This window comes from Carassius auratus, chromosome 9 (assembly GCF_003368295.1).
Source record: "Carassius auratus strain Wakin chromosome 9, ASM336829v1, whole genome shotgun sequence".
NCBI lineage: Eukaryota > Metazoa > Chordata > Actinopteri > Cypriniformes > Cyprinidae > Carassius > Carassius auratus.
Window position 1 is genome coordinate 10412779 of NC_039251.1, and position 27185 is coordinate 10439963.

Consider the following 27185-nt stretch of genomic DNA (forward strand, 5'->3'; position numbering starts at 1 on the left):
CCTCCCTCTGCCCTGTCAACATAGACGGCTGTGTTCATTCAGGCCAGTGGAGCCTGTAAGAGCAATGCTGAAAGACCTTTGAGCAGTTTCAGAGTTTACCTGCAGGGCAAGTGGATCTTTGTGGACGTGGGCTGTGTCACTTTAAATACCCCAGAGACTTCACTCTGGGTTTAGCCGTCTGTCGGGACAGTTGTGGACTTTTGAAAAGGGGAGATTTGGATTCCAGCACAAACCTGTGTGTACTGAGCTTTGTTCTGACCTTTCTGGTTCTTGGATGTGTGGACTCGAGGGGACAATGTCCAGTGAAGGTGATGCTGGAGGTCAGCCTTCCACAACAACAATCAGCACTGTGGCCGTACAGGCTGGAACTTCCCAGATTGTTGTAGCAGTACTTAAGGTATTTGAACTGTTCTACTTTAGATTGCTAGGCTTTATGTTGAATGATGATATGAACTGTATGTTTGTCACTGGGAGTGTAGTATATACGGTTTTTATTCTTTCAGATGCATTAATGTGCAGTTAATAAGAACATTCTTTGGTGGTTGACTTGTACTGTAGTGTTAGTTTTTCTATATCTATAGATTATATCTTCTGTGGAAGAAGAGATTTAGCAGAATATACCAGCTAAAGTGTTATCGCAGTATTTATTTAGAAGTTTTATTTGTATATTTTCAGTTGTCTTTGTAATGTTTGCTTGTTTTGCTATTAAGCTTTTTTTTTGTATTAGTGATTTTAAAACTTCACTTTTTTAAATTTTCAATTTATTTTTTTAAATCTGATATTCTGTTTGATTTCATTGTCATTTCTGTTTATATTAAACTACTGAAATGACCTTTAATAATTTCAGTCATTTTAGTACAAATGCATTCCTTCAGCTTGTTTCAGTTAGTTTCGAATTTGTTTTCATTTCTGTCTCATAGTTATAGTTTATTCATATTATAAAACATATTTTAAATGATATATTTAATAACAAAAAATAAATTTCAGAATTTTAGTTTTAGTTTAACAATAACAACACTGCCTAGTAAACTATTTCTTTCCTGATAATATCTTTGAATGAATGAATACTGTACGACTGCATGCGATGTTGAATTCACAATGTTGAACTCACGTCATTGCTTTATCCAAAATCACTGCTACAATCATGGAAGGAAACTGCTCTCACCAGTGATGTTATGGGCACACAGTCCAGGGTATTCAACAGACTCTTGGCTTGGGTTATCAATACAACCTTATTGTTTTTCTGTGAGAGGATTCCATGGAATGTGAATATTCCATAATGCCTGACGCAGTGACTTAATGGGGAGGCAAAAACAGCTGTGAGAAAAACACAGAGCCCTGTGGTACTCCAAACTCCTGATGGCCTGAATTATTCATAAAGATTCTCTGTGACTGATCATCCTTATGTCTAGTTTTAAGAGTTCTGTTATTGCCTAATGTATGCTTGGTCCTGCTGTTGTTTCAAGGAATAGTTCAACCCAAAATGAAAGTCTACTGTTTTGTACTTTTCATATACACTCCTAAAATAGTTTACAGCGTATACATCTGTATTAGACTCAGAAAAGCTCCATAGATGTATCCAGTGCTTTCAATCCTCCAAGTTCAGTCATTTGATAGGAGAAAACAGTGAATTTAAGTTATTTACTGACAATCTTCCCTCCCCCAGAGCCAGATCTCATTTTTATTTATACATTACTCCTAAATATGTTGTTGGTTTGACATGATTGATTTTTAGGTGTAGTATTCACCTCATGCCTTGTTTATATGGCTGGTTCTTCATACACAAAGCAGTTAATGCGTGTTAGTATTAAAATACACCAGATGCCTGTAATTGACCCTATAAGTAGCCTTAATGTATACAGAAATTATAATTGGCCATCAGTCCGCATACCTTAAACTGTATTTTTTGCAGTTGTTTAACAAACATGACAGGCTGTGGCAGCTGTGGCAGCTCCACATTTCATTCACTCTCAGAATGGCTCTTCTTGTACTTGCAAATTGCAATGCGATTTTAAAAATGAGCACAATTTGCATACCAAAGTTTGCATTGGGACTTACAATTGATCGGATGGGAATTCACTGAGGGGGCTTTGCATTGAAATCGAAGTGCTGTTTGGCCAGGGACCAGTGGAGCACCTTTTTCAGTCTTGTTTACAGCCTGTGAAATGCACTTGAGGCCACTTGGATACATTTAAAGCACGGCCATACATTAACATGTCCCCAGGTGTGTTGATTGTGTGTGTGTGTGTGTGTGTGTGTGTGTGTGTGTTTGTGTGTGTGTGTGTGCGTGTGTGTTTTAAAGTGTGGCGAGCTGGTGCATCTACAACTGACAGAAGCACAACCCAACCTTCTGGAGATTGGAAACAACCAGGATGAGAACAAAAAGCTTCTAGAAGAACACGAGCAGCTCCTTGCTAAACTTAAGGTAATCTCTGCTGTACCAATGCAAGATAAAAATGTTTTGATTGTAAAGTACTGTTTGGACACAGCTACAGCAACTGAATTTACATTTCAAATGCTCCATAAATCCTTTTTTATTTTAAAGCTTATTCTAAAATGCAATTTAGTTTTGTAGACAAATATAAATATTTTGTGACTACATTTTCAGAATGTTATAATTGTAACAGCTGTTTAGCTAAAGCACAAAATCAGCTAATTAGAATTATATCTGAAGGATCATGCCATGCTGAAGAATGGAATAATGGATGACAATTCAGCTTCGCCATCACAGGAAGAAATTCGAAAATTCGAAATTCAAAAAGAAAATATTTATTTTAAATTGTAACAATATTTCACAGTATTACTGTTTTTACTTTATTTTTAAAACAAATGCTGCCTTGTTGATAAAAAAAAGCAATACATCTTGGTCTTTCAAAAACAAACTTTTGAAGAGTGCTGTAATTTATAGTTTTTATTTATTTAAGATGAGCTACACCAGGCAAAGTAAAAGCATCCAATAATATAAATGATCTCATTAAATATTGCTTAAAGAGCATCCCAGGATGCACCTCAAGAAGTTTAATGAGAGAATGGAATTTAGACAAATAGTGGTGAAAAAGTTTTGAACATTTCTAAACTTCAGATTTTGTAGGACTGATTCACAAAAATAAAAAAGAAATGTAGTAGCTGTGTTCCAAAATTTTGGTATGTATTTGTATAGTTGTCCACGCTTTATCTTAAGCACAATATCCTTCTCAAAGAACCATGAGGAGATGATTTATGGGATTTTCACTGATGTTTTTTAGTGCCGTTGTTGGAGGCATCATTATAGCCCGTGAACTTTAATATCTGTTTAAGACCCACAACTCAATTTAACTTCAAGGTTCTTCAGCGTTTCATCTGAGCCTTTGAAAAACAATTGTCATAAATCTGCTCTGTTCAGTGGGATGATTCCATTCATGATGAATGTTTTGAAGTTGAATTATAAAGATATTTGCAGGGTAGAAATAAAATATTTAATGAAGAGGAATTAATAACAGATGTTAAACGATTCGTGGACAGTTTCATAAGACATTTTGTACACCTTTTATATTGCCAGATCCAAATAGCTGGCGTTACATCAGACATATACCACAAAGCAATGCTTTCAGACCTTACAAGGAGAGTTCCTTGCTTCTTTGAACTCTTCAAAATATTGATTAAAAAAAATACAATTATATGCTACAGAAGCATTTCCGTGCTATATTTGAAAGTGAAAAACCATCAGAGCTGCTATCTGACCAAAAGTAACTACAGGCTCCGAATGAAGAGAACAGCCTTTAATCAGAACAAAATCCTCAACCACAGTTAAAACATATTGCACGTTACCAAACATTTCATCATGTACTTATGTGCATCTGCCCACCAGACGTGTCTAATCAGCATGGGGGCTGCTTTTTGTTTCGAGTTTAAAGTAAGAGCTGTAGGCACTTACATGCTAGGGAAATGTTATGTCTAATAATTGAATTTCAATTTTACACAGAAAAATGAAGGAGGCGTTTGGGCTTTGCTGGAGGAGGCTGATAAAACGGCAGCTGAGAAGGAAGGAGAGGAGTTGGTTTATGAGGCCATGGCTGTCTCTCTCAGCGAGGCTTGGAAAACACTGGTGGCCCACCTGGAGAAGAGGAGATCACTCCTGATCTTGGCATGCCATTTTTTTGAGTGTGCTCTGGAGGTAATGTGGTTTACCCATAAAACCTGCTGAAGTACTATCAGAAACTTGCTGTAAGAAAATTGCATTTGGTAATGTGAAAATAGAGATTGGGAACGTCCTCCCCGTGCTAAAAAGTCATGGAGTGTGGACCTATCAAGATGCAGCATGTGTGTATATAGTTCATCACATCTCAATACTGTACAGTAAAATGCAAAAGAAGAGCATCAGCACAAAATCAGTTCCCACAAAATGCATTAAGCTTCCTGTTGGTCAGCGCAGAAAAATGCATGAAAAACTTGAACACGTAATTCTTGATGAAGTGGATTCTTATTGAAATAAGAGTTCTCTCATCCTAATTCAAATTAGTTTGTTTGTGATGTGTTTTCTTTGTTGATTGTTTGTGTGGCTTAAGTGTTCACATTTAGAGGCTGGCTTCCTGTTGGCTGTACAGAACAGCAGTGCATCTTTCTAACTTGAAAAGCCCATTGTTAAAATTTTGCAACAATTTCCAAACAAGACATGATTATTTTCGTAACCCGTGGCTTTCAAAAACTATTAAAATGGGGAAAAAGTTCCGTCCCTGATGGTTAGACGTGCCATAGGGAGTGTGCTACACTGTACTGGACAAAAAAAAAGGTTTTGTTTGGAATTACAATGGATGGTTTTTGTTTTTACAGCTTTAAAGTTTGGGAACATGGTGCTATCTGATACTAGCTGAACATGCAATGTGTGTGTTTTTTTGTTGTTGTTTTGTTTTGCAGTGAACAGTTGTTTCCGTTTATCTTCAGCAATCTGAAGCAAGTCAGTCACATTACTTTGACATCTGCTTCAGTTAGATATTCTAGATAAAAGCTGATTCATCATCAAGGTCACATGCTGCTGTTTTGACAGCAGCAGAAAATGGTTGGTCGTGCAAATAAACTCAAGCTTGAGCATGTTTCAGAAAAATATTTGTTTTGCTGATAACATTTCAACAGACGTGCTTCCTGCTAAATTACCATTATGATGATGTACATAGTCGACTGCATTCATCTGCTGAAGGTTGCTGCTCTCATTTATGTAACATGATGGAGTTGTCACTCACTAGAAGCTGGTTATGCAGAGTACACACAGTGTTTTGAGCAGATGTTGAAAGAAATGTGACATACCAGATCTCAGATATCAATCTTTATCAGATAGCGGCCTATACTGTTTGTTGTTGCAGACAAATTCTGTTAAATGCAGTACATATATACGTTTCATTTTGATATTATTTTTTTTATTTTGAAACTGTTTACACTACCCTTTATCTCTACCCTTCAATTACAGTTTGCCATCAGGATAGATGAAGCTGAAGACTGTCAGAAATCCACCACTGCAGACAACATGAATGAACTGTTTCAGAGACACAGCACTATTAGACGAGGTAAGAGCTTTGTTCCCTTCTTCTGTCATTCTGAACACCTTTGCAACAAACTCACCATTGGCTTATGATGCCCTGGAACCTAGCAGCACCCAACCTAAGATCTAAACTTAATGAATGAAGAGGAATTGTTCTCAGATTGGCCTTTGGGAGCTTATATCATGAATTCTTGGAATTGTCATAAACACTGTAAAATAAAACACACCAGTATATTTTACCGAGCTTGTGCTCTATCCTCAGGGATGTTGGAGAAGTCAATGCTGGTGTTGAATAAAAGTCGTGAGTTGCTGGAATTTTTGAAGGACTTCCAATCCCAGCAGGCCTTGAGGTATGGCAGAGCTTCTCACGGGGCCTGGAGCAGCTTTGGAAAGGTGGAAGGTTTAATGGAGATTCTGCAGGACAGACGCCGGCAAGTGGACCTTTGCATGAGACGACAAAAGCATGAGCTGGAAACGATTTCCCGTATTGGACAGTGGGAGAGACAGGAACAGGAGGTAAGTCACTCTTGCAAAGAAATGTTCATTGTTATAGAAACTGGATGTATGTCTTAAGTAAATTATCATAAATACATAAGATATAGCATCAGTTGCACCAGTTTAAGTACACATTTATTCAATAAGGATGCTTTAAATTTATGAACATTTATATTCCAAATAAGTTTCTGTTCATTAAAAGTATCCTGAAAAAAGCTGTCTCCATAAAAATATTACACAGAACTGTTTTCAACAGTGACGATAATAATAAAAAATGTTTCTTAACACACCAAATCGGCATTTGTTAGAATGATTTCTGAAGGATCATGTGATACTGAAGACTGGAGTAATGATGCTAAAAATTCAGGCTAGTGTCACAGGGAAAAATTCCATTTTGAAATATATTAAAATAGAAAACAATTATTTTAAATTGTAAAATCACTTTTTTACCTTTTTCTTTTAACAGAAAGCATACTAACCCCAAATTTGTTTAGTTTTGTTTGATATCATGCTTAAACATAATTTTATTTCCAATGATACTACATATAGACCGCCAGGTCCAAGACAACTGTTATAAAGGCTCAAGCAACTTTAAAAACAACTGATTGCTTTCAATAACAGCATCACAATCCTGAAAAAAATATCTCTCAAGACAACATGAGTTCCACTTCAAGTGTTTCACTGCCACTGTGTAATGAATACCTTAATGTAATACAGTATGAAAAATATAGCTAGCATAAGTTACTTTTTGTGTTCATGTTAGATTGTCCAATATCTCACATTGTAAAGGATATTCAAGCATGCTCGAAGACACTCAGCATGAAAACACGTTGATGACTGGCTGGCCTTTTTAAAAATGTTGAACTAAAATAACTGGCCAGCATACTCCGCATGCTGAGAGGGTTACGCTAGTGTTTGATATGATCCCTTTGGAAAACCCACTTTGCTTTCATTAAAGGGCACTGATGCTTTGCATATAAATGTTAAATTAAAAAAATTATTAAATGTTAAACTGCTAATCAAATTTTTTTAAATCACTGTGAATCAAATCCATTAAATTACTTATTTATTATTCAGCTACATAGAGATATTTTAATTGAATCATTGTCAAGAAATTTTTTATTTTATTTCATTAAACCTGGAAATAAATTGTTAAATGAAGAAAATATATTGAAGATCGACTTGCCTATTTCTAGATATAAGAAAAAAGTGATGACAGTCTTTTGTTACTGCTGTCATTAAGGACATACCAAATAATAAAATATGTTTCTGTATTGTTTTCTACTTTTAGCTCATATTGTTATGCTGATCATTTATAGTTAGAACTTTGTATTAAACTGGACAAATGCAAAGTAGAAGCATTTTCACTTGAGTTCTCACTAAAACGCTATTGCATATGTGTCATATGTGCTTTTAAACAGGTAACACAGTGGTTCAGGGAAAAGGCTACTTTGTTCTTGGAAAACAGTCAGCTGGGTTCATCTCTGTCAGAAAATGAGGACTTACTATGTGAATACAAAGAATTTGAACAGAAATCCAAGGTAAGAGACCACTAGACTGTTCAATGAACAGTTAAAATATACCTTAATATATTGTATAAACTCTAGTTTTTCAAGATTGATTAGTCAGAATAGTTTTCTTTTCTAAAAATATTATAATTAGGTAAATATATAGATAAATGTAAAATATTTTCAGTTCATTGGTTTTAGTGGGGATATTGCAATTTGTGCTCAAGCATTATTGACTAACTGCTATGCAACTTAAAAAAAGGTTTTCCATTCTGTAATCAAAGTTGTGTTGCGCTTGATGTGTAATTAGTTATCAGTGTGTTTTTTTTTTTTTGTTTGTTTTTTTTTTTGGTCCTCTTGTCCTTGTGTTTCTACCCTGTTCATTTTTGCAAAAATACTTACAATAAGGACATCATTTGAGACACAATTTTGGTGGGAAACAACAGTTATACTTTCTTAAATAGAATTGCATAAATGTGTATAGTAATATATAGTTTTTAAGATGAACTTTAAGCTGGAACCATCATGTAAGCTAATTCTCATTCTCCTACTCAGCAACAGCTACAGTAACATTAGATCTCTATTTCTGTACTGTTAATCTTCATGCCATTGTGTAAATAATCAAGTTATAATTAATAAAGTGTAAGTGCCTGAGTTTGACCACAGCACATTACTGAAAGTCTGATACCCTTATAGAAATACTTTCTAATATTACCACACATATTCTTAAAATCAAATCAAATATATATTTCAAGTTAATCAGGTTAACTTTAAGTAGGGATCTAAAGCTTTTTTCTGGTTCATGTACCTTCCTTCAGGACTGGGGTGTGCTTGTTGAGATGTTGCTACAGCAGGCGTCAGATCTGCTTTCCTCGAATGAGTGCACACAGCTTCAACACTTGTCAGAGAAGAGTGAAAAACTCAAAGCTACACACGAGCAGTTCTGGAGCCTCATGATGAATCGTCTGGCTCATCTGCAGGAGAGCAATACCTTTTACAGCAGTGCTAATAAAGTATGTAATACAGTAGCACTTCACATGCTTTGACTAAGTTGAGGTTGGGATAACTGAGCTGATAGAGCCCTAACTCTTGGTAAACACTTCAGCAGCTATATTTCTTCTGACCACACTTGAGTGTCAGTTGTTTTTGTGGTTGAAGGTAGTACCCCCTAGTGGAGATGTATAATGTGAGTGAGTGATTTATGGAATGTGTTGCATAAATTTATATAGCAGACATTGTCATGATATCAAAGAACTTACACTGGGACCTGCACATTGCAATTAAAGTATATGTATGTATGTATATGTATGTGAATGTATGTGTGTATATATATAGAGAGAATAGAGAGATATGGATATAGATATATATACGTTATTTTATACATAACCCATTTTTTTTCAGGCATTTGAGGTGCTGGGCAACATAGAGATTGCTATAAAGGAACTGAAGAATCAACCTCTGCCATTACCTGAACTGGCCAGGAAACATGATGAGTATTCACGGAGTATAAAAGACGCGTCTGTCGAGCCTCTTCAGAGAGGTCGGCTGTTACTTCAGAAGCTCGACCCACAAAGGTGAGAAGACGAAGAGCAGATGCTACAGTGTGTTAAAAAATAGACTCTATCACAGCAGATATTCAGACCCTGGGTAAAAGGATTGAGATGTTCTGTGTAGTGTCAGGCATCCATGATGTCCTTGTGGTTTGTTTGTTAGTGCCCAAGTTGGAGGGCTCCAAAGGATGCTGGGATACATCAAAGAGAGAGTCGATGCTCTGAGCCATGAGTGTCACGCCCAAAGAGAGTTAACAGGCAAACGGCAGCAGCTGGTGTCTTCATTTGAAGAACTGGTGGATAAGGTATAAAAAATGCAGACACCATCTATAACACAGAATTAAGTGTGAATGTCATTAAACATTAGTTTTGTGGCACTATTCTAACAACAACAACAATAACAATAATAATAATAATAAACAGTGTGTGTGTGTGTGTGTGTGTGTGTGTGTGTGTGTGACCTTAGACCACAAAACCAGTTATAAGTAGCATGGGTATATTTGTAGCAGTAGCCAACAATACATTATATGGGTCAAAATGATTGATTTTTTTTTATGCCAAAAACCATTAGGATATTAAGTAAAGATACATGAAGATATACATTTTTTATTTATTTCTGTAAATATGTCAGTGCAATTTTTGATTAATAATATTCATTGCTTAGAACTTCCTTTGGATAACTTCACTTTAAAGGCGGTTTTCTCAATGTTTTGATTTGTTGTTGTTTTTTGCAGCTTCAGAATACAGATTTTCAAATTGTTGTATCTCAGGCAAATATTGTCCTAACACATCAATGGAAAGCCTATTTATTCAGCTGATGTATAAATCTCAATAAAAAAATAACATTTTGTGGTCCAGGATAACGTATGTAATGCCATGAAATAATAATTTCTTGTCAGATATTTCCAACCAACAATAATAAGCACTAATAATTCAATGAAATAAGAACTATGAAAGATTAGAACTATAAAGTATTAATTTAATTATGTAATACAAGGAAATTATTATTTTTGTTTGACTTTATTTATAATGTTAGAAACAAAGAAAATGCACTATTTATTTATTTATTTATTTTTATTATATGTGCCTAAAATTCACCCATTAGATTTTTCTGTTTTTAAATGCATAAGTAGGTTATTTGCTCTAAGTTGATAAATGTACTTTAATATTGTAGCTTGTTGAAAAACGCATATATTTTGTCATAATGATTCATCTTCCACAGGTCTCTGCTTGGATTAAGAGCAGCAACGGTGTCCTCTCTTCCAGCAAAGAGCCTGGTTCATCTCTAACTGAGGCTGAGGACATCCTTAACAAACATGTTGAGCTACTCTCACAGTCTCAGGTGGGTTCATACTTACCAAGACTGAGATTACAATATGATAAGGGAAGTTCAAAGTTAGTTTACCATTTTATACAATCCCTAAAAAGTAAGATCTTCTCATATTGAGATAGTAATCAGATCTTTCTTTGAATGGTGTTTTTTTTCCCCCTGTAGGATGCTGTGAGAGAATCAGAGGCTATAGCTGGTTTTATAAAGGAACTCAAGGGGCTGGATTCCTCAGATGCAGTTGAGTTATCTAACAAAGCTTCACTTTTGGCGGAAGAGATGAAAACACTGCTCAGAAACATTTCATTTCATGTGGAAGGCCTTAGACCCTACGTGGACTTTCTGCGCAGTGCAGATGAGGTAAACGTATATTTATAGTATAGATGTATCCAGTTAGACTAAAAACAATATTCCAGTGATGATTATTTTGTGTGGTGGCACAGGTTGAGGAACAGATAAGGACACTTGAGGAATGCTATAAGAATAGGCCAGAGGAAGCGGAGGAAAATGGAGGAGCAGGTGCAACGATGAAGGATATGTTGGATGCTAAGTGGCAGTCATTGCTGCAGAAGTTTTTCACCATGCAGGACCTGGGCAACAATTTTATTAACTCCTCTAACATGGTAAGGAACACTGTAGAGCAAACTTACAACTAGCAGTCTTTGCAAATCTATGGGTGAATCAGTGTCTTGGGGTCTAAATTATGTTTTATTGCAGATCAGTGGCAACCTGAATCTAAACATTAAAGCGGCAGAGTATGTTGTAGAAAAATATATGGAGACACTGACCAAAAAGAAATCTGAACTAGCAGACTTGTGGACGTCCTGGCAGCTGCATTATAGTCAGATGAAATCGGTGAAGAAGCAGTGGAAAAAATTTAAGGATCAACTTAAAAAGGTAACTTTTGATTTACTCATTAATACATCAGGTTACGGAAGCAAAAATAGTTATGAAATACTCCATATTATTTGAGCTATTTTATTTCTTCCTGCTAAACATTAATAGCATTGATGCCTGCAGGTTCTTCATGATTTAAAGGCAATGGAGGAGATTTTTGCTCCAGCTTCAAAGGTTGATTTGGGGGGTGATTCTCAGTCTGTGTCTAAACTACAGGATAACTTCAATGCTGTAAAGCCAGGATTCCTGGTAAGACTACACTTTTTTTCTTTCTGGTTATTGACAATGCTTTGTTTTAACAACTGTAAAACTAACCTCAATTTTAAAAACTTCACAGCAACTGAATGCAGAAGTGGAATTCCTGGTTAAGACATCCGAGCTGCTTGGCTTGAAGGGAATACCGGTGAAAGAGAAGAACGAGAGCGTTTCTGAGCTCCTGCAGCTACACCAGCGAGTCAGAGATAAAATCAGAGAGTATGAAACCATTCTCAGTATGGCCTGTAAATTTCATCAGCTTTATCAAGAGGTAAAATCTCATTTCTGTCAGGACACTTTAAAGAATCATTTGGAAAGATATTGCAATGGATTTCATAACCAGAATTAATATGCACTGTTAAAAGTCAGCCACCTACTCATTCTAACGGATTATGCAAAATAATGGGATTATGAGAATTAAATAGTGATGAATAAAAATGAGAAGCATTTTCAAACACACGGCTCACTCTCTAGATAACAGCTTTGCAGACCATGTTCATTTATTTAGCCAATGTCATGAGTTGCATCCTGTAAACTATACTGTACATTGTGACGAAACACTAGTAATCATATTAATCATCATCATCTTCACTGTCATTATTTAATAATTGGGTAAATTGTTTTAAACAATACTGAACAAGTGGACATTTGTTGAGTGTTTTTCTTTTCCTCAACTATCTCCTGGAAGAGCTAAAAAATTAGATTTACGTTTTGTGTTATTAATTTGTTCATTTAATAAATGTAAGTTTTGTAGACAAATATAAATTTGTAATAATTCTTATATATTTTTTTGAACCCTTTCATTATATTATAATGTATTTACTGAAAATGTGTTGCCTAAGCATTTTTTTTTTCTCAGCTGGAAACTATGTTACATGCAGAACCAGTGACTGTGTACAGTGACAGCAGCCAGGCCAGGACTCAGTTGAATCAGCACCAGGAGAGGCAGAGGCATATCCACTATCTGTACAAGCTCGCCCTCTCGCTGGGTGCAGATCTCACCAGCACTGTGCAGCAGTCGGTGTGTCAATTACTTCAAAATATTGCATGCCCTCATTATCTTCAAAATATTTCATGCATTCTCTGGATTTCCTTACCCGAACCTGACAAATTTATTTACACATCATGATGAACAACCTGTGGAACAATCATGTTGATTTTTTTTTTTAATTTGTCATGCCTAAATAGATAACAGTACTTGTTGTTTTTATAGAAATGGTATGAAACAAGTGCCATAAATGAGCATTGTTCTCCGTTCCCCCTTTTTTATGCTCCAAGCATCTGCTAGTGTTGTCAGTGCAGCAGTTAAAGGAGAAACTGGAAAAATTGGAAAGAGGAAGCAATGAATGGATTCCTAAGGCCAACAAATGTGAAGAGAGTTTGATGAGCATTGTCCAATTGTGCCTTTATAAGGAAGAGATTGGTGAGGTAAGTTTCGTAAGTGTGTGTCAGTCAGTGTTTAAATCAATCACTAATTTCTCGTAATTTCATTTAATCTCGTCTGAAGCAAAATTAAGGAAAAAACATTGTGCCATGGAAAAACTATGCTGTTGTGTCTTGATTTCAGGTATGATGTGTTAATAGTAGTATTTTAGGTCCACTAAAGTATTTTTATGTCCTGAACAATCATAAGTTCAAATCATAAGACCATTTTCCAGTATATTTCTGCCTAACTCAAAAGGTCATTATTTCCTGCTGTGTCATTAAGAATGCAAACGACCCTTATGCATGTGAAAGAGGACTGTTTGGTCCATTGTAGTTTTTAATGGTCCCAGCCTCTTTTCAAAGCCTGCATTGCATTGTACAAGGGTGATAGGTTTAACTGTGCAAAAATAGTTGGTCGTGTTTTCAGATATATTCTTAATCATAGTCATATTGGGAAAGATGTTGCAAAAGTACAGAACAAGCCATTTTATCAGTTTAAGTTTCATGCTCTTGTTTTCATTGGGGAATAAATTGAGTGTCGTAAGTTGGTATGTTTCATAGTACACTTTTTTTTTCCATATTTTAAAAAGATCACTGAAGTTTTGATTCCTTATGCTCTTATTGTCTATAATTTTCCTTAAAGATGTGTTAACTTTTTTTCCCAGCACACAGATCCAGGGCTCAGAAGCATACTTGTTGGTCTTTTGTGGCTGACTCTCCCTGAATTATTTATAGCTTGTCTGCCCTTGTTAAATTGAGTCTGTGAACTGCAGGGTTTGTCTCTCCCTGTGATGACTGAGGGATCCTGTCATTTGTCTCTCATCGCTTCAGATAGCAGGAAGGATTCCACCCTTATCACATACTTACTGCCCCACAGACACAAAATCCAACAGTCAGTCCCTAGTATTACAACACAAACCTCATAGGTTTCCATCCTTATGACTTAGTTTCATGATGTCTTTTGTGATTTTTGATTACTGTACAAATTGGTTTCTGTGTGTGAGGGATATACAGCCATATGTTTTTCATCACCTTTTTTTGTGTTTTTTTTTTGTTGTTTGTTTTGTTTACTGACTCATTAATTGCAAATAATGTTAATAAATTTAAATTTTATAGTTTGGTGAGATTATACCATAATTCATTAAAAGTATTTCAGATTATTTTAGAATGTCTTCCAAAACAGTCCGTTCCTATTGTGATAAAATTGTAATCTCGGTCTCCCTCTAGAGGATAGTAATCATACTTTCCCCCCCTCTTTAGATCAATAAGCACATGCATTTAGATAAGTGATTTTTAACTGGGGGCTCAGGGAAAACTATATGGAGCCAAAAGAGTCTCAATAAAGATAAATGCACATACTACATCCACACATGCACACACATGATTCATAAATACACAAACAGGATACACAAATGCGCACAAAATTTACAAATGCACACACAAAATTTAAAAAGCACAGAAGATTCACAAATGCATACAAAATTCACAAATGCACACAAAATTCAGAAATACACACACAATTCAGAAATGCAAACAACATTTACAAATGCACTCAAGATTCACAAATGCACAGGACAAGATTCAGAAATGTATTTCTGATGCACACACACACATATATCTTGATTTACAAACTGCTTGCGGTCTGTGAACTTCACTGCATTTGAATTTTGAGACTCCCCTGACTTGGATCGACACAAAAATGCCTTTTTTTTAAACAGGGAATGATCAGCAACCAATCAGATATCTCCCTTCTTTTAGCCAATCACAAGAACACACTCCACGTGGGGGATTGTTTACTTATAAGCCAATCACATGAACACGTTCACACAGCACGATATGCCTGTGGTGCAGCATATTATAGCCTACTTATTTATGAAATTGTATGAAAATACAGATGTTTAGATTACAATTCAGGTTTATTTTTTAGTATTTTTTACAAAATATAAATAAAAAAAAATCTCAATATATATATATATATATATATAGCCCAGTGACTGCAGAAAAAAAATTGCAATAGGCAATTATTTCATTTTATTGAAATGTTTTAATGAAAGTTAAAAAATATATATATATACCTTTCTGAATATTTAAAAATATCTAAATATTCTTTTGGATGCAATATAGAAGTCACTTTAATTATAATATTCGGTCCCTACATGAAGAGAGAGTCAGTGGTCAGCTGCCAGAGGAAAGTGAGTCGTTCGCTGAGGAAAGTGAGTTGATCGCTGCGTGAGGAAAGTGGATCGTTCGTTAAACTTCGCTGTGTGAGGAAAGTGAATCGTTCACTGAGGAAAGTGAGTCGTTCGCTGCTTGAGGAAAGTGAGTCGTTCGCTGCGTGACTCGTGAGGAAAGTGAATCGTTCGATGAGGAAAGTGAGTCGTTCGCTGCGAGAGGAAAGTGACTCTCCGGTTGTGGAAAGTGAGTATCCTGCTGCTCAAAGTGAGTCGCCGGCTGCGTGAGGTAAGTGAATCGTTCGCTGAGGAAAAGTGAGTCGTTCGCTGAGGAAAGTGAGTCGTTCGCTACGAGAGGAAAGTGAGTCGTTCGCTGAGGAAAGTGAGTCGTTTGCTACAAGAGGAAAAGTGAGTCTTTCGCTGATTGGCTTATAAGTAAACAATCCCCCACGTGGGGTGCATTCTTGTGATTGGCTAAAACAAGGGAGATATCTGATTGGTTGCTGATCATTCCCTGTTTAAAAAAAAAGGCATTTGTGTGTTGAGCCAAGTCAAGTGAAGTTCACAGACCGCAAGCAGTTTGTAAATCAAGATGTCCTGTGCATATGTGAATCTTGAGTGCATTTGTAAATGTTGTTTGCATTTCTGAATTGTGTGTGTATTTATGGATTATGTGTGTGAATGTGTGAATCCTATGTGTGCATATGTGAATGTAGTGTGTGCATTTATCTTTATTGAGACTCTTTTGGCTCCATAAAACTAGGAGGGCTCAGCAAATGTTTACGCGTACCTCAAGAGGACCGCATTTAAACTAAAATAGATAAGAGTCAATATATTTATTTAAATTCTCCCAATCAACAATTTCAACTTCAATTTTATTTCAATAATTATAAAAGTGAAATTTCTCAACCTGGATTTTTCATATAATGAATAAACTCCACAGCCATTTTTAAAAATTTCATGAGCCTTATGCACCGACAAACTTCCCCTCGATGAAGCTCTTAAATATTTTCACATTAGTTCTTAGGATAACACATTCCTTATACATTCCTCAAAGCCATTGTAGCAAACATTAACATGTATTACATTTGTACTACTATTAAGACCCCGCCCCCTCTTCTTTTTGAGCATGATCACATGACAACTTTGAACTGTTTTGTGTGGAAAAAGGGTTCCTGAAAATTCTTTCAAATTCAGTTATTTATGTGTGAATTATTTTTGGCCTTTCTTTGCATGGTTTTCTATTGCTATATTATTATTTTCTTATCCTGATTTGTATAATTTTTTTCAAGATGAGAGAGTCCTTTAAAGATCTCAAAAAGAAATTCAACAATTTGAAATTCAACTACATGAAGAAAAACGAGAAGTCGAGAAACATAAAGGCGGTGAAAAATCAGATCCAGCAAATTGAGATTTACATTGAAAAGCTACAGGTAAGGAAGCTCTCTTTTAATCTACCTGCAAGTTTTTATTATATATGTTTTTTTCTTTTTTATTTGAGGATCTTCACTCAGCAGTGAGAGAATTATACAGACTCATACCTGCAGGAGATTTCTTTGTTTTGACAGTTGTCTATTTATAAAATCTCATATCCAAATCCCTCCCTGTTGTAGGTTTTGAAGAAGAAGCTGCAAGCCTTCACTCTGAAAGTATCCAGCAGCAGTGAGAGGCATTTAATTGGCAACAGCCTCAGAGAGATTGAGGATGCCTTAAATGAGCTGCAGAGACAGGTGGGCGATTTTGACAGAGCAGTGGAGGAGTACAAACAGAACCTGGACATGAATGTCAAGCTCCAGCAAGCCTTAGAGGAGGTGGGGTGCACCAGGAACATATAATGAGCCAATAGGAGCTACTATCTCAATTTTACTTGAGAATTTATAATCCTGAATTTTCCCGGGAATTTTTAATTTATTTCAACGTTTTATGATTACTTTCAGATCTTTCCATTTATAATGCCGCTAAATGAAGTAGAAAACAAATTAAATGTGCTTTGCTCTCACAAATTTATGACAGTTAATGAAAACAGTCTATTCTCTCACCTTTCATTTTAAACACAGTATCAGTCCTGGTGTGACGAGGCAAGCTCCACAATTGTACGTGTGGGTAAATATTCCTCTCAATGTAAGACCAAGGAAGCAGTCGGATCTCTCTACAGACAGTTTGAAAAATTTGTGTGGCCCACAATCCCACAGCAAGAGGAGAGAATTGGCCAGATCACAGAGCTGGCAGTACGGCTGCATGGTGAGAAAATGAAGAATGCATTCTGAAATATTGCTTTAGAGGAATTAATTTTTTACCCTTTTACTGAATAGAACAAATTACTTCAAAGAGACCCCAGTGTATAAATGTAATTGCAGCAACTCCTTAAAATGCTTTATAATGTTCCTTTAACCCAAGCGGTAGAGTTGCTATCCTCAGAGCATAACTGCTGTTTTTAATCTAGGTGCTGAAGAAGGAAAGAAATATATGGAGAAAACGATCAACAAACACCATGAAATTGTAGAATCAATAAAAGAACTGTCAAATGGACTGCTGGACCTCGAAGCCAAACTTCAGGTGGTAAAAATGTCAAACCTAATTATTTTACATGGTATAAATAATCTGACAGTTCTATTCATCTAAAAATATAAATATACTTCTATTAATATTGGTATATTAATACTTTATGTAGTTGGAGACCTTGAAGCAGTCTCTAACACCTGAAGACAACAACAAACGAGACACCATTGATACGGTAAAACACCAGTAACACTTTCACTCGCAATTGCAAAGATGCCAGAAATAAAGTATTTGATATTTTATATTGTACGTTCTAAATGATCAATTAGTTAAATTACTATTAAAGTTCAATTCCAGTAAAACATAGTCCAAATAATCTAGCTTTACACACTGTCAAGATTGTTATTTAATAAAATCTGTCAACATAACATACTGTATGTTAATATTAGATGTATTTGACCAGAAAGAATCAGTAGATCAGATATTGATTCATTAAACATATTCACAGAAATGAATCACATTTACATACAAACTCTAACGCCATATTTGCTGCTAAATTTTAAATTGAAGGCAAATCACAAGACAAGGAGCACAAAACTAGTGTGTTGACTGTCTTAAGGAAATATAGTAAACAAAAAAGAGAGCATTTAAATTGTGTTATTCAGCGTTGTTTAATTTTATATAATCAGCAAAAACACTGCAAATGTATCATGAATAAAAATAAAAAAAAAACATCCAACCCTAAGCCATCGTTTTTTTTTTAATTTTTTTTTATTTATTTCAGCCTGAAACCAAGGAAAGTGGACACACCCCTGAGATGACAGGCCCACACTGTACTAAAGAGATGTCTGACGACAAGAATCCGGAAAACAAGAAACCTCAGCTTTGTCAAAAAACACGAAGCCAAGATCTGCCAGACAAACATCATCCAGAGCATCAAAAAGTGCTGTCAGAGACCAGGGTGTACACACAGGAGGCCTGTTCCAAGATCAGCAAAGTGGAGACTATCACGAGCAAATCTACTATAGAGAGGAGAGAAGAGATGCACACCTCTTTCTCTCACTCTCACACCATTAATGTAATCCATGCCCCTGCAGAGCGGGATAAGAGGAGTCACATTCTGCAGCAAACCAAGAGAGACTCACAAGAAACCCCACCTCCCCCACCACCTCCTCCTCCTCCACCTCCACGGGACCCAGGCGTATCACGTCCCAGCATCATTGACATCCAAAGAGAGCTGCAGAAGTCCAGCTCTGAGGAGAAGTATCAGGCCTGTAGTAGAAATCATCCTTTTCACTTATATTCCAAGGTGAGCTTTTTTTTGACAAAGAGTCATTTTCTATTGATGTATTCAGCAAATTTAAAGTAGGTATGATTTTAATCATTAGGCAAAGAATAGTCCTATTTTGAAGTGCTACTAAATTACATTCCAAAGTAAACAAACATGCTGGGATACTATGAAGATGTGTCAGGGTGCAACATTTAAAACCAAAAAGGCTACATTCAACAGTCATCAATATGACTTTTGTGACACAGTTTGGCTCCTCTGAAAGTTTTGTCAATTTAAATTATAGTAATAGTTACAGTGGAATATGCTTCTTTGGTGCTCAAGAAAGAGTTTTCTAATTATTATCAATGTTGAAAACAGTTTTGTTGCTTAGATATTTTGTGTTCCTTATACACTTTAAGGATTCTTTGATGAATATAGTTTAAGAGCATTTATTTGAGATAGAGATCTGTTGTAACAGTATTAATGTATTTACTGTCACTCTTGATCAATGTAATGTGTCCTTGCTGATTAAAAAGAAAATTTCTGACTCCAAACTTTTGAGAGTTTACATTATACATTTACACGTGAATATTATATAATTTGTTAAACAATGTACATCAATATATTGATGCTACAGTTACTTTAGAAATATTTTAAATAATTTCTATTGCTTCTGTGGACATGTTAAATATATAATCTATGTCTAAATTATGCACTATAATCAAAATAATCACATTAAATATTTAGTATTTCAGTATAATATATCTAGGCTTACAAAACACTTAATATTTGAAAGCAGATTTTTGTCTTTAGTGGGTTTTCTAATGTGTGTGCTTTTAAATGCCAACTTACAAAACAATGGCAAACAAAATTACATTACAGGGAGAATTACAGCTTTTCTTTTTCTCCTCTTTATCTGTATGTTTTGTTTTCATAGACGTCTGCTCATCATTCTTTAGAGGAGGAATATTTGCCTCATGGGACGCCAGAGCCAGCAGCTCCTGTACCTGAAGGTGACTTCCAGCCTGACCATCTTACGGAGGAATCACTCTCCAATGATGAGTACGAGTGCACCTCTCCAGATGACATCTCCCTGCCTCCTTTATCTGAGACTCCAGAATCCAACATCATTCAGTCAGAAAATGACCTGGATGAAGGCTATTGCGTGAGCTCTCACAGCCTTCGTATTAACCAGCACAGCCATCAGTCCCACTCTCAGCACGGCGACACACAACACCAGAGGCAGCGGGAGTGGATGTCGAGTCAGGCCGAGAGCAACCCATCTCCCACCACTGGCTTGGGGGCTAGGTTCAGAGCAGAGTCGTCCTCTTTTGTTCAAAGCCCCCTCACAGTACCTGCCCCTAGCCTTGTGTCAAACACCATATCCAGCATCTTAAAGAGCAAATCTGGCAACCCACCACCAAGCAGCATCACTGAAACGCTTTACTCAGCGCATGAGAGTCATAGCGAAAGGCAAAAGTGTGTGCATGATTCTAGTACGAGTCAGTGCCACATCGCACGTCCCAATAACATGCATGCTACCCCTACCTCATTAACCACAGAGCAGGACTCGGATCTCTGCAAGCCCACAGCCATCCGAGAGGAGATCAGGCGGGCATCTTCCAAAATGGTTATGGGAAAACTGGCAGGTGGCACAAGCCCTAACTTCTCCAAACCCTTGCCTAATGCCACAGTAATGGAGGGCTCCCCGGTGACCCTGGAGGTGGAAGTCACTGGATTTCCTGAGCCTACATTAACCTGGTGGGTAGCTTATAACAAACTTGACCCATAAATTAAAACATTCTTTGCTAATAGGAGGAAAGACTGGCTATTTTTTCTTAATATAATAGTCTACATTAATATATTATTCTTAATATCTTCTAATAATATATAGTATTAAACATTTAAATAATATAATATTTTACTACAGTTGAGTAAGGTTTTTTTTTTTTTGTTGAGAAATTTAGAAAGAAAGAACTTTATACAGCAATGACCTTTATATTACAATAATCAAAAGTCATAGTAGAACGTTAAAAAAAAAGTTACTTTGAACTTTCTATTCATTAAAGAATAATAAAAAAAATCCACAAAACTAGTAAGAAGCACTGATAATATTAACTGTCAACATTAATAATGTTTCTTTCTTGATCCCCAATCTGCAAATTAGAATGATTTCTGAAGGATCATATGATGCTTTAAATGCTTATTTTTACTGTATTCTCGAACAAATAAATGCAGACTTGGTGAGCAGAAGAGACTTCTTTCAAAAACAATAAAATCTTACCAAACCCAAGCTTTTGAACGGTAGAGTAATATGTAGAGATGATTGATTATATAAATGCTATTGCATCCAAATAGGTGGCACATTATACAAAATTTGTATGGATATTTCAGTTTTTAAAAACTAAAAAAAAAAAAAAATTAAAAACATCCATCAAAGAGCATGGTTTTTGTAGTTCAGATAGATTAACAAATATAAACAAAGTTTTATAACAAAGTTGAAAAGTTGATGTTTTGATCTCATTTCATTTGAACCATTTTTTCCACGCTGTGATGCATATATTCCATGTATACTAACATGTTAATCCACATTTCCTTTCGCTAACCTTTCCTTTTTCTGTAACTTCTGTAGGACCTTCAACTTTAACATTGCCTCTAATTTCTCTTTTCCATTGAGTGTGTATTAATGTGCGCCCTTTTTTGCTGTGGTGTGATGGTGTAACATAATAATTCACTCTTTGTTCAGGTTCAAGAATGGACACAAACTGGCCAATGATGAGCACATAGAACTGTCCCATAAAGAAGGCAAACATGCATTGTTCATTCACAGCTCTGCAGTGAGAGACTCTGGGCAGTATTTGGTCACTGCCTCTAACTCAGCTGGGACTGTCACGTCCAGCTCCATGCTACAGGTCAAAGGTAACAACAGCCCTGACTTAGATGTTCTCAAACTGGACTGGCACACCTGCTTTGGCACCCTCTGTTTCTTCTTGTGGCTACTCTATCTGCTGTTGTTATAATGGACACTGCCATTAACACAGGGCAAACACATGGATGTGGACTGATCACTTCTGAACTTTCTTCACGTCATATAACCACTGGTGTGTGCTGAATTAACTTCGAGTCTTTGATGACTGCACAAATGTAAGAGCACATGAGTAGTTGATATCAATCTTCATCTAAAACTATTTTAAACTAGCAGTCATTCATTTATAATGCATGAAGCTCTTATGATATTGTTTGAAAGACTACATTTAAATATTAGATTTTTTTAAAAATGTATCTGTCACACCGTAGGAGCTTTCAGTGATCTAGTGAAGGCAAAAATAGTTTTGAAATGGTGGTTAGGCACAGGGCCTAAATATATACTTTATATATACAGTATACATTCATACACATTTCACTTTAAAATTTGGTTGTTTATTGTGTGTGTGTGTGTGTGTGTGTTACATGCGTCAACTACCCACAGATTCAGCATGAACTGAATTATTGTGTATTTTTCCTATTATATTATGGAAGTAGCAGTGGATCTGCATGCAATTCCCTTTGTGATGGTAATGAAACCTTGGTCTGCTCTTCAGGTATTTATAGTTGCAGTTCTGAAATGTTCAGCAGTTTACAATAAAAATATATATTTTTAAAGAGTTTGAGTGCACAGAATTGTGCTTTTTGGATGAACTATACATTCGGTGTTAACATTTGTTTACAGTATTTAACTTTTTTCATGATTACAACAATAAAAGATAGCCATGATATATTATTTATCTTATATAAATTAAGGTTATTTCACATTTTAAACATTTAAAGCTTAATCGATAAGCCTTATCATTTTATACAAACAGTTATGCTATTGGTGTGCAAAGTGCTTCATATCTATGTTAGCTTGAAAATGTGAGTGTAGTAAACAAGGACTGATGTTATCAGGCTGATTACTCTTGGTTGCAACTGGCAAGAGTCTCTGTAACTTAATCTGAGGTAGGTGTTGACTGAGGTAAGTGCTGTATATTCAACTCGCACATTTCTAGCAGCTACACACATCACAATTAACTTTGTTAAATGCATGCAAGTTGCTCGTCAGTGTTGTCTTAATATCCATATGCTCTTGAGTTTCATTTCCGGGTGGTCTGATATTTCTGTTGATTCTAAGTGCATTTACTAATAATATTTCCTATTGATAAATACTTCTAATATTTTCTCTATTGTTAGGAAATACATTTTATTCAAAACAGGGCCTAATCCTCAAAGACCCTTTGAAGTTTCTGTCCATTTTGGGTAAAAAAATATACAGAAAGAGAGAGAGGGAAAAGCCCCAAAACTTAAAATGTAATTTCATGGGATAATGGAGGTTCTCTACTGAAGGAAAGTAATTGTTCGCGGATCATATGAATCAGTTCGACAGTTCGGAGCGGGTTCACGAATCATTTGAGTCAGTTTGGGGATCGCTAATCATTTGAATCAGTTCGACAGTTCGGAGCGGGTTCACGAATCATTTGAGTCAGTTTGGGGATCGCTAATCATTTGAATCAGTTCGGGAGTTCGGAGCGGGTTTACGAATCATTTGAGTCAGTTTGGGGATCGCTAATCATTTGAATCAGTTCGACAGTTCGGAGCGGGTTCACGAATCATTTGAGTCAGTTTGGGGATCGCTAATCATTTGAATCAGTTCGGGAGTTTCTTTTACTGTCTATGGTTCGTAGCGGGATCGCGAATCATTTGAGTCAGTTTGGGGATCGCGAATCATTTGAGTCAGTTTGGGAGTTCGGAGCGCCGGGATCGCGAATCATTTGAGTCAGTTCCCCAGCAAAGGGGGACGTCCCCCGAATGTCCGCTTAGGTCCGCACAGTGGCGGCTCCAGACAATTTTGATTGGGGGGGCAATGGGGGGGTCCTGGTCTTTTCGAGGGGGGTCTCATGAAAACCAACAAAAAATACAGTGGACATGGCTAATAACTGCATATTTCTGCTACTAAACAACAAAAACACCTTTGAAAACACCTTTGCAATGTAAACAAATGACAGGCTACATTTGTTATTCATATCCTTCACACTGCACTTTCATGTCAGGTATATTATGCATTTTTATTGACATTGATATTTTTACATTTATTTCCAGATAGATATTATTGAGTTTACAGGCTAAAGTGGTCGTGCTGTTGTAAACACTGTTGCTTTTGTAGAAAAAAATATTTGCATCACATTTAAAATATAATTATATTTTAATTCATTTCTGAATTGTTTTTATTTTTATAATGATAATTCAGAGAATGAGAAAATCTGAATAAGCCTTACCAGTGTTGTGATAATTATTTTTACGTGTTAAAAATAAATAAGTACTGTAATATAATAAAAGTTTATTCAAATAACATAAAAAAGACCAGACCCCTCGATGCCTGTGAAACTTTTCTCCCTCAAACAGCACGCTAGTGTTACTTCTACACTACAGGCTACACACAGCAATATAAACAACGTATCTGCATGTTCTCACATCACATCGTTCTTGTAAAATAATAATAAGTAAATAAACACCAAAATCACTTCAGTGAGAATGAAACACCACTTACCAGCTGCCACGATGTTGAAAATATCCTCTAGCAATTAAAAAATGCGCGTGCAGCATGAGGAATCTTCCCGGTTGGATGAGGTCGTAGTCAGGTGAACGGTCATCATGTTGGTCATTTTATTTACGGCTAAATTATTATTAATAAATTGTACTCATATTATGATTGGGCGTGGGCAGGCATTCACAAAAGTTTATGTTATTACAAAAAAAAAAAAAATTGAGGAAATTTTGCTTTGACAAAAGGGCACTTAAGGGTGCTCAAGTGAACCGGTTCTTTTGGACAATTCGATCAAATAAACCAGCTGAAAAAAAAATGGTTCACCGGTTATTTTGCGCTCGATGTAATGCCGTCATTGGCGATGATTGCCCTTCATTCAAGCCTTTGGTTTACCCGCGCTTATAACATTAGCAAAGAATCAGTTCAGAATCAATCACCAAAAGAATCAGTTCGGTTCAGATGCGCTCTGTGTCAGTCTGCTTCGCGCTGAATCACTCATGAGCAGTTATCATCAGCTCATCGGTTCTCGAATCGGACGCGTCCGACAGAAACGGTTCTCGGTTCAGTGTATGAATAAATGTCGAAATAATTATTATTTATTATTGTTCTGCGTAGTTTGAAGAGAAACATTTTTGGATCTTTATCCCGAATATATATATATTTTAATCAGGAAGAGGCTGGGGGGTCAAATGGGGGGTCAAGGCATTTTTTGGCAGGGTCTTGAGACCCCCCAAGACCCCCCCTGGCGCCGCCGGTGGGTCCGCAGTGCGTCAGCTTTATAAAGTTCGCTGGCGGACGTTCTCATCTGTCATTTCCATTCCAATACTTGAAAAATTCAGTCCTTTATCTTTTGCAGACCTGACCAGTGTTAGGCAGTAACTAGTTACATGTAACCAAATTACGTATTTAATTGCAAAATAAGTGTAGCTGTAATCTGTTAATGTGATATAAACTGTAGTTAAATTACAGTTAATTATGATATTGTTAATGATTACAAAGGGAATTACATTTGAATATTTTCACACATATATATTTAAAATATGAGACACCAATGTTTCTGGAGTTGAAGACACAGAATATGACACATGCTTATTCCATAACTGTTTTATTTCCTATTTTGGTTTATGTAAATGATTATTTATTTATTTATTTTATAGATTAACTGCCTTTTTTTCCAAGGCATTGTTAGATGCCAATGTTTCCTGTCATAGCAAAGATTTGATTTCAAAAACAGTATCATAGCTATTAAACTATGTTATGATTTTAAATCTGTATTTAACCTAAAAAAAGATTGCAAAGTAATAAGAGCTGCTAAAGTCCTATATTGAGGTGGTTGTACTTTACAATCTGAATTCAAGTGAAGAAGGATTCTGAAATCTGAGAGTAATCAGTGTTGAGTGCCACTGTATCATTAACCCTTCCTGCTTTAGATGATTCAAAATAATCAAGATTTGAAAACAATAGAAATTTAGAAAAGTAATCGAAAAGTAATCAAATGTAATCAGTTACATTAAAGACACTTGAAACAGTGACACTACTTATTACATTTTAAATAAGGTAATCTGTAACCTATAACATTTCCAAAGTAACCTTCCCAACACTGGACCTGACACCTTGCAACGCAGACAAAGATAGTTGACAAAGTCATAATATAAACTCATATTGGATTTTAAAGGGTATTTTTTGCCTAAAACAAAATCCTAAAAATAAAAAAAACTGTAATAATAACAGATTGCAAAATAAAAAAAATTGTTTTGATTTGCAGATTGATATTATTATTTTTTTACTATATAGATTTGAATACATTGAATACATTGTAAAATAAAGTTAATGTTAAATTAATCATTTTCATTTCTGGAAAAAATGAGAGTAACGTTAAATAACAAATGTCATTAAATCAGGAGTCTGTTTTCAGCATTTAACATCAAAATCATGATGCCTTTCAATAATATAATTGAACATAGCTACAATTAGGTTTATGCATGAATGAAGAAAATGTGTTTGCATCCCAGGAGCTCTAATGTTACAGAGTGAATGCCAAGGAACACATTAAGAAAAGAAAATGAAAAATAACTATGTGAACACTTTCTTAGCTAAAGTTAGCTTGTAAAGCTGAAATGATTAAACTTATATAATATTGGCAGATATTGAACTTAAATATTTAATTTCCATTTGGTAAAAATACACACTGAGACGCCTATATGTGGCAAAAAGGCAAACGTTATGTCCGCTAAATTTCGGTCTTTACATATCTTTTGTCAATGGATAAACGATAGTTCTAGACATTAAGTCATAACACTACTGAATATGTTCATTTTGTTGTTTAAGGTTAGAAGAAAGTGGGAAGAAATTCCATCGACTAACCACAGCTGACAACCAGAGACACGCGGATCCACCAAAACACACACACACACACACAAGAAAATAGCCCTGCAACTTTACTATTGTTCAATTAAAATAAACATATTTTGCTTCATACAGCGTGTCTATTGTCTTTGATTAGCTTAAAAGTACAATAAAATTACATTAAGAGGATTTAAAGCGAAAGTCCCCTAAACGTCCTGAATGGCCGCTGCACGTCCTGTGAACGTCCTCGTGAATGTCCGTGGGACGTCTCCACGAACGTACGCTCGACGTCCCGGTGACCTTTTTTTGTTCGGAGCGAGCATTTGAATCAATTCGAGAGTTTCGGAGAGGGTTCGCGAATCATTTGAGTCAG

At 35.8% G+C, this 27185-nt stretch overlaps 1 protein-coding gene across 2 annotated transcripts; it reads left to right on the plus strand.

The window, feature by feature from the left end:
* On the plus strand, nucleotides 1-27185 carry LOC113108327 (coiled-coil domain-containing protein 141). 2 transcript variants are annotated; one of them, XM_026271299.1, is made up of 26 exons: nucleotides 1-397; nucleotides 2303-2425; nucleotides 3962-4153; nucleotides 5441-5537; nucleotides 5775-6028; nucleotides 7429-7548; nucleotides 8334-8528; nucleotides 8917-9089; nucleotides 9229-9370; nucleotides 10288-10407; nucleotides 10561-10752; nucleotides 10836-11015; nucleotides 11110-11289; nucleotides 11413-11538; nucleotides 11627-11815; nucleotides 12404-12565; nucleotides 12823-12972; nucleotides 16433-16573; nucleotides 16754-16951; nucleotides 17198-17381; nucleotides 17584-17696; nucleotides 17812-17874; nucleotides 18424-18948; nucleotides 19847-20670; nucleotides 21656-21828; nucleotides 26795-27185. In XM_026271299.1, the coding sequence occupies exons 1-26, from the start codon at nucleotides 275-277 to the stop codon at nucleotides 26797-26799; spliced, it is 4944 nt and encodes a 1647-aa protein (XP_026127084.1). In that variant the 5' UTR covers nucleotides 1-274; the 3' UTR covers nucleotides 26800-27185. The 2 variants fall into 2 exon arrangements, with proteins under 2 accessions (XP_026127084.1, XP_026127083.1); XM_026271298.1 differs by lacking the exon at nucleotides 26795-27185 and having other exon boundaries at nucleotides 21656-22179.

Bases quoted from the DNA above. Each gene is read 5' to 3' on its own strand.
- LOC113108327 (XM_026271298.1), top strand. From the start codon at position 275: ATGTGTGGACTCGAGGGGACAATGTCCAGTGAAGGTGATGCTGGAGGT. The intron at 9,371-10,287 runs GTATAAAAAATG...CATCTTCCACAG, and splicing joins TTGAAGAACTGGTGGATAAG to GTCTCTGCTTGGATTAAGAG. The intron at 16,574-16,753 runs GTAAGGAAGCTC...TCCCTGTTGTAG, and splicing joins TTTACATTGAAAAGCTACAG to GTTTTGAAGAAGAAGCTGCA.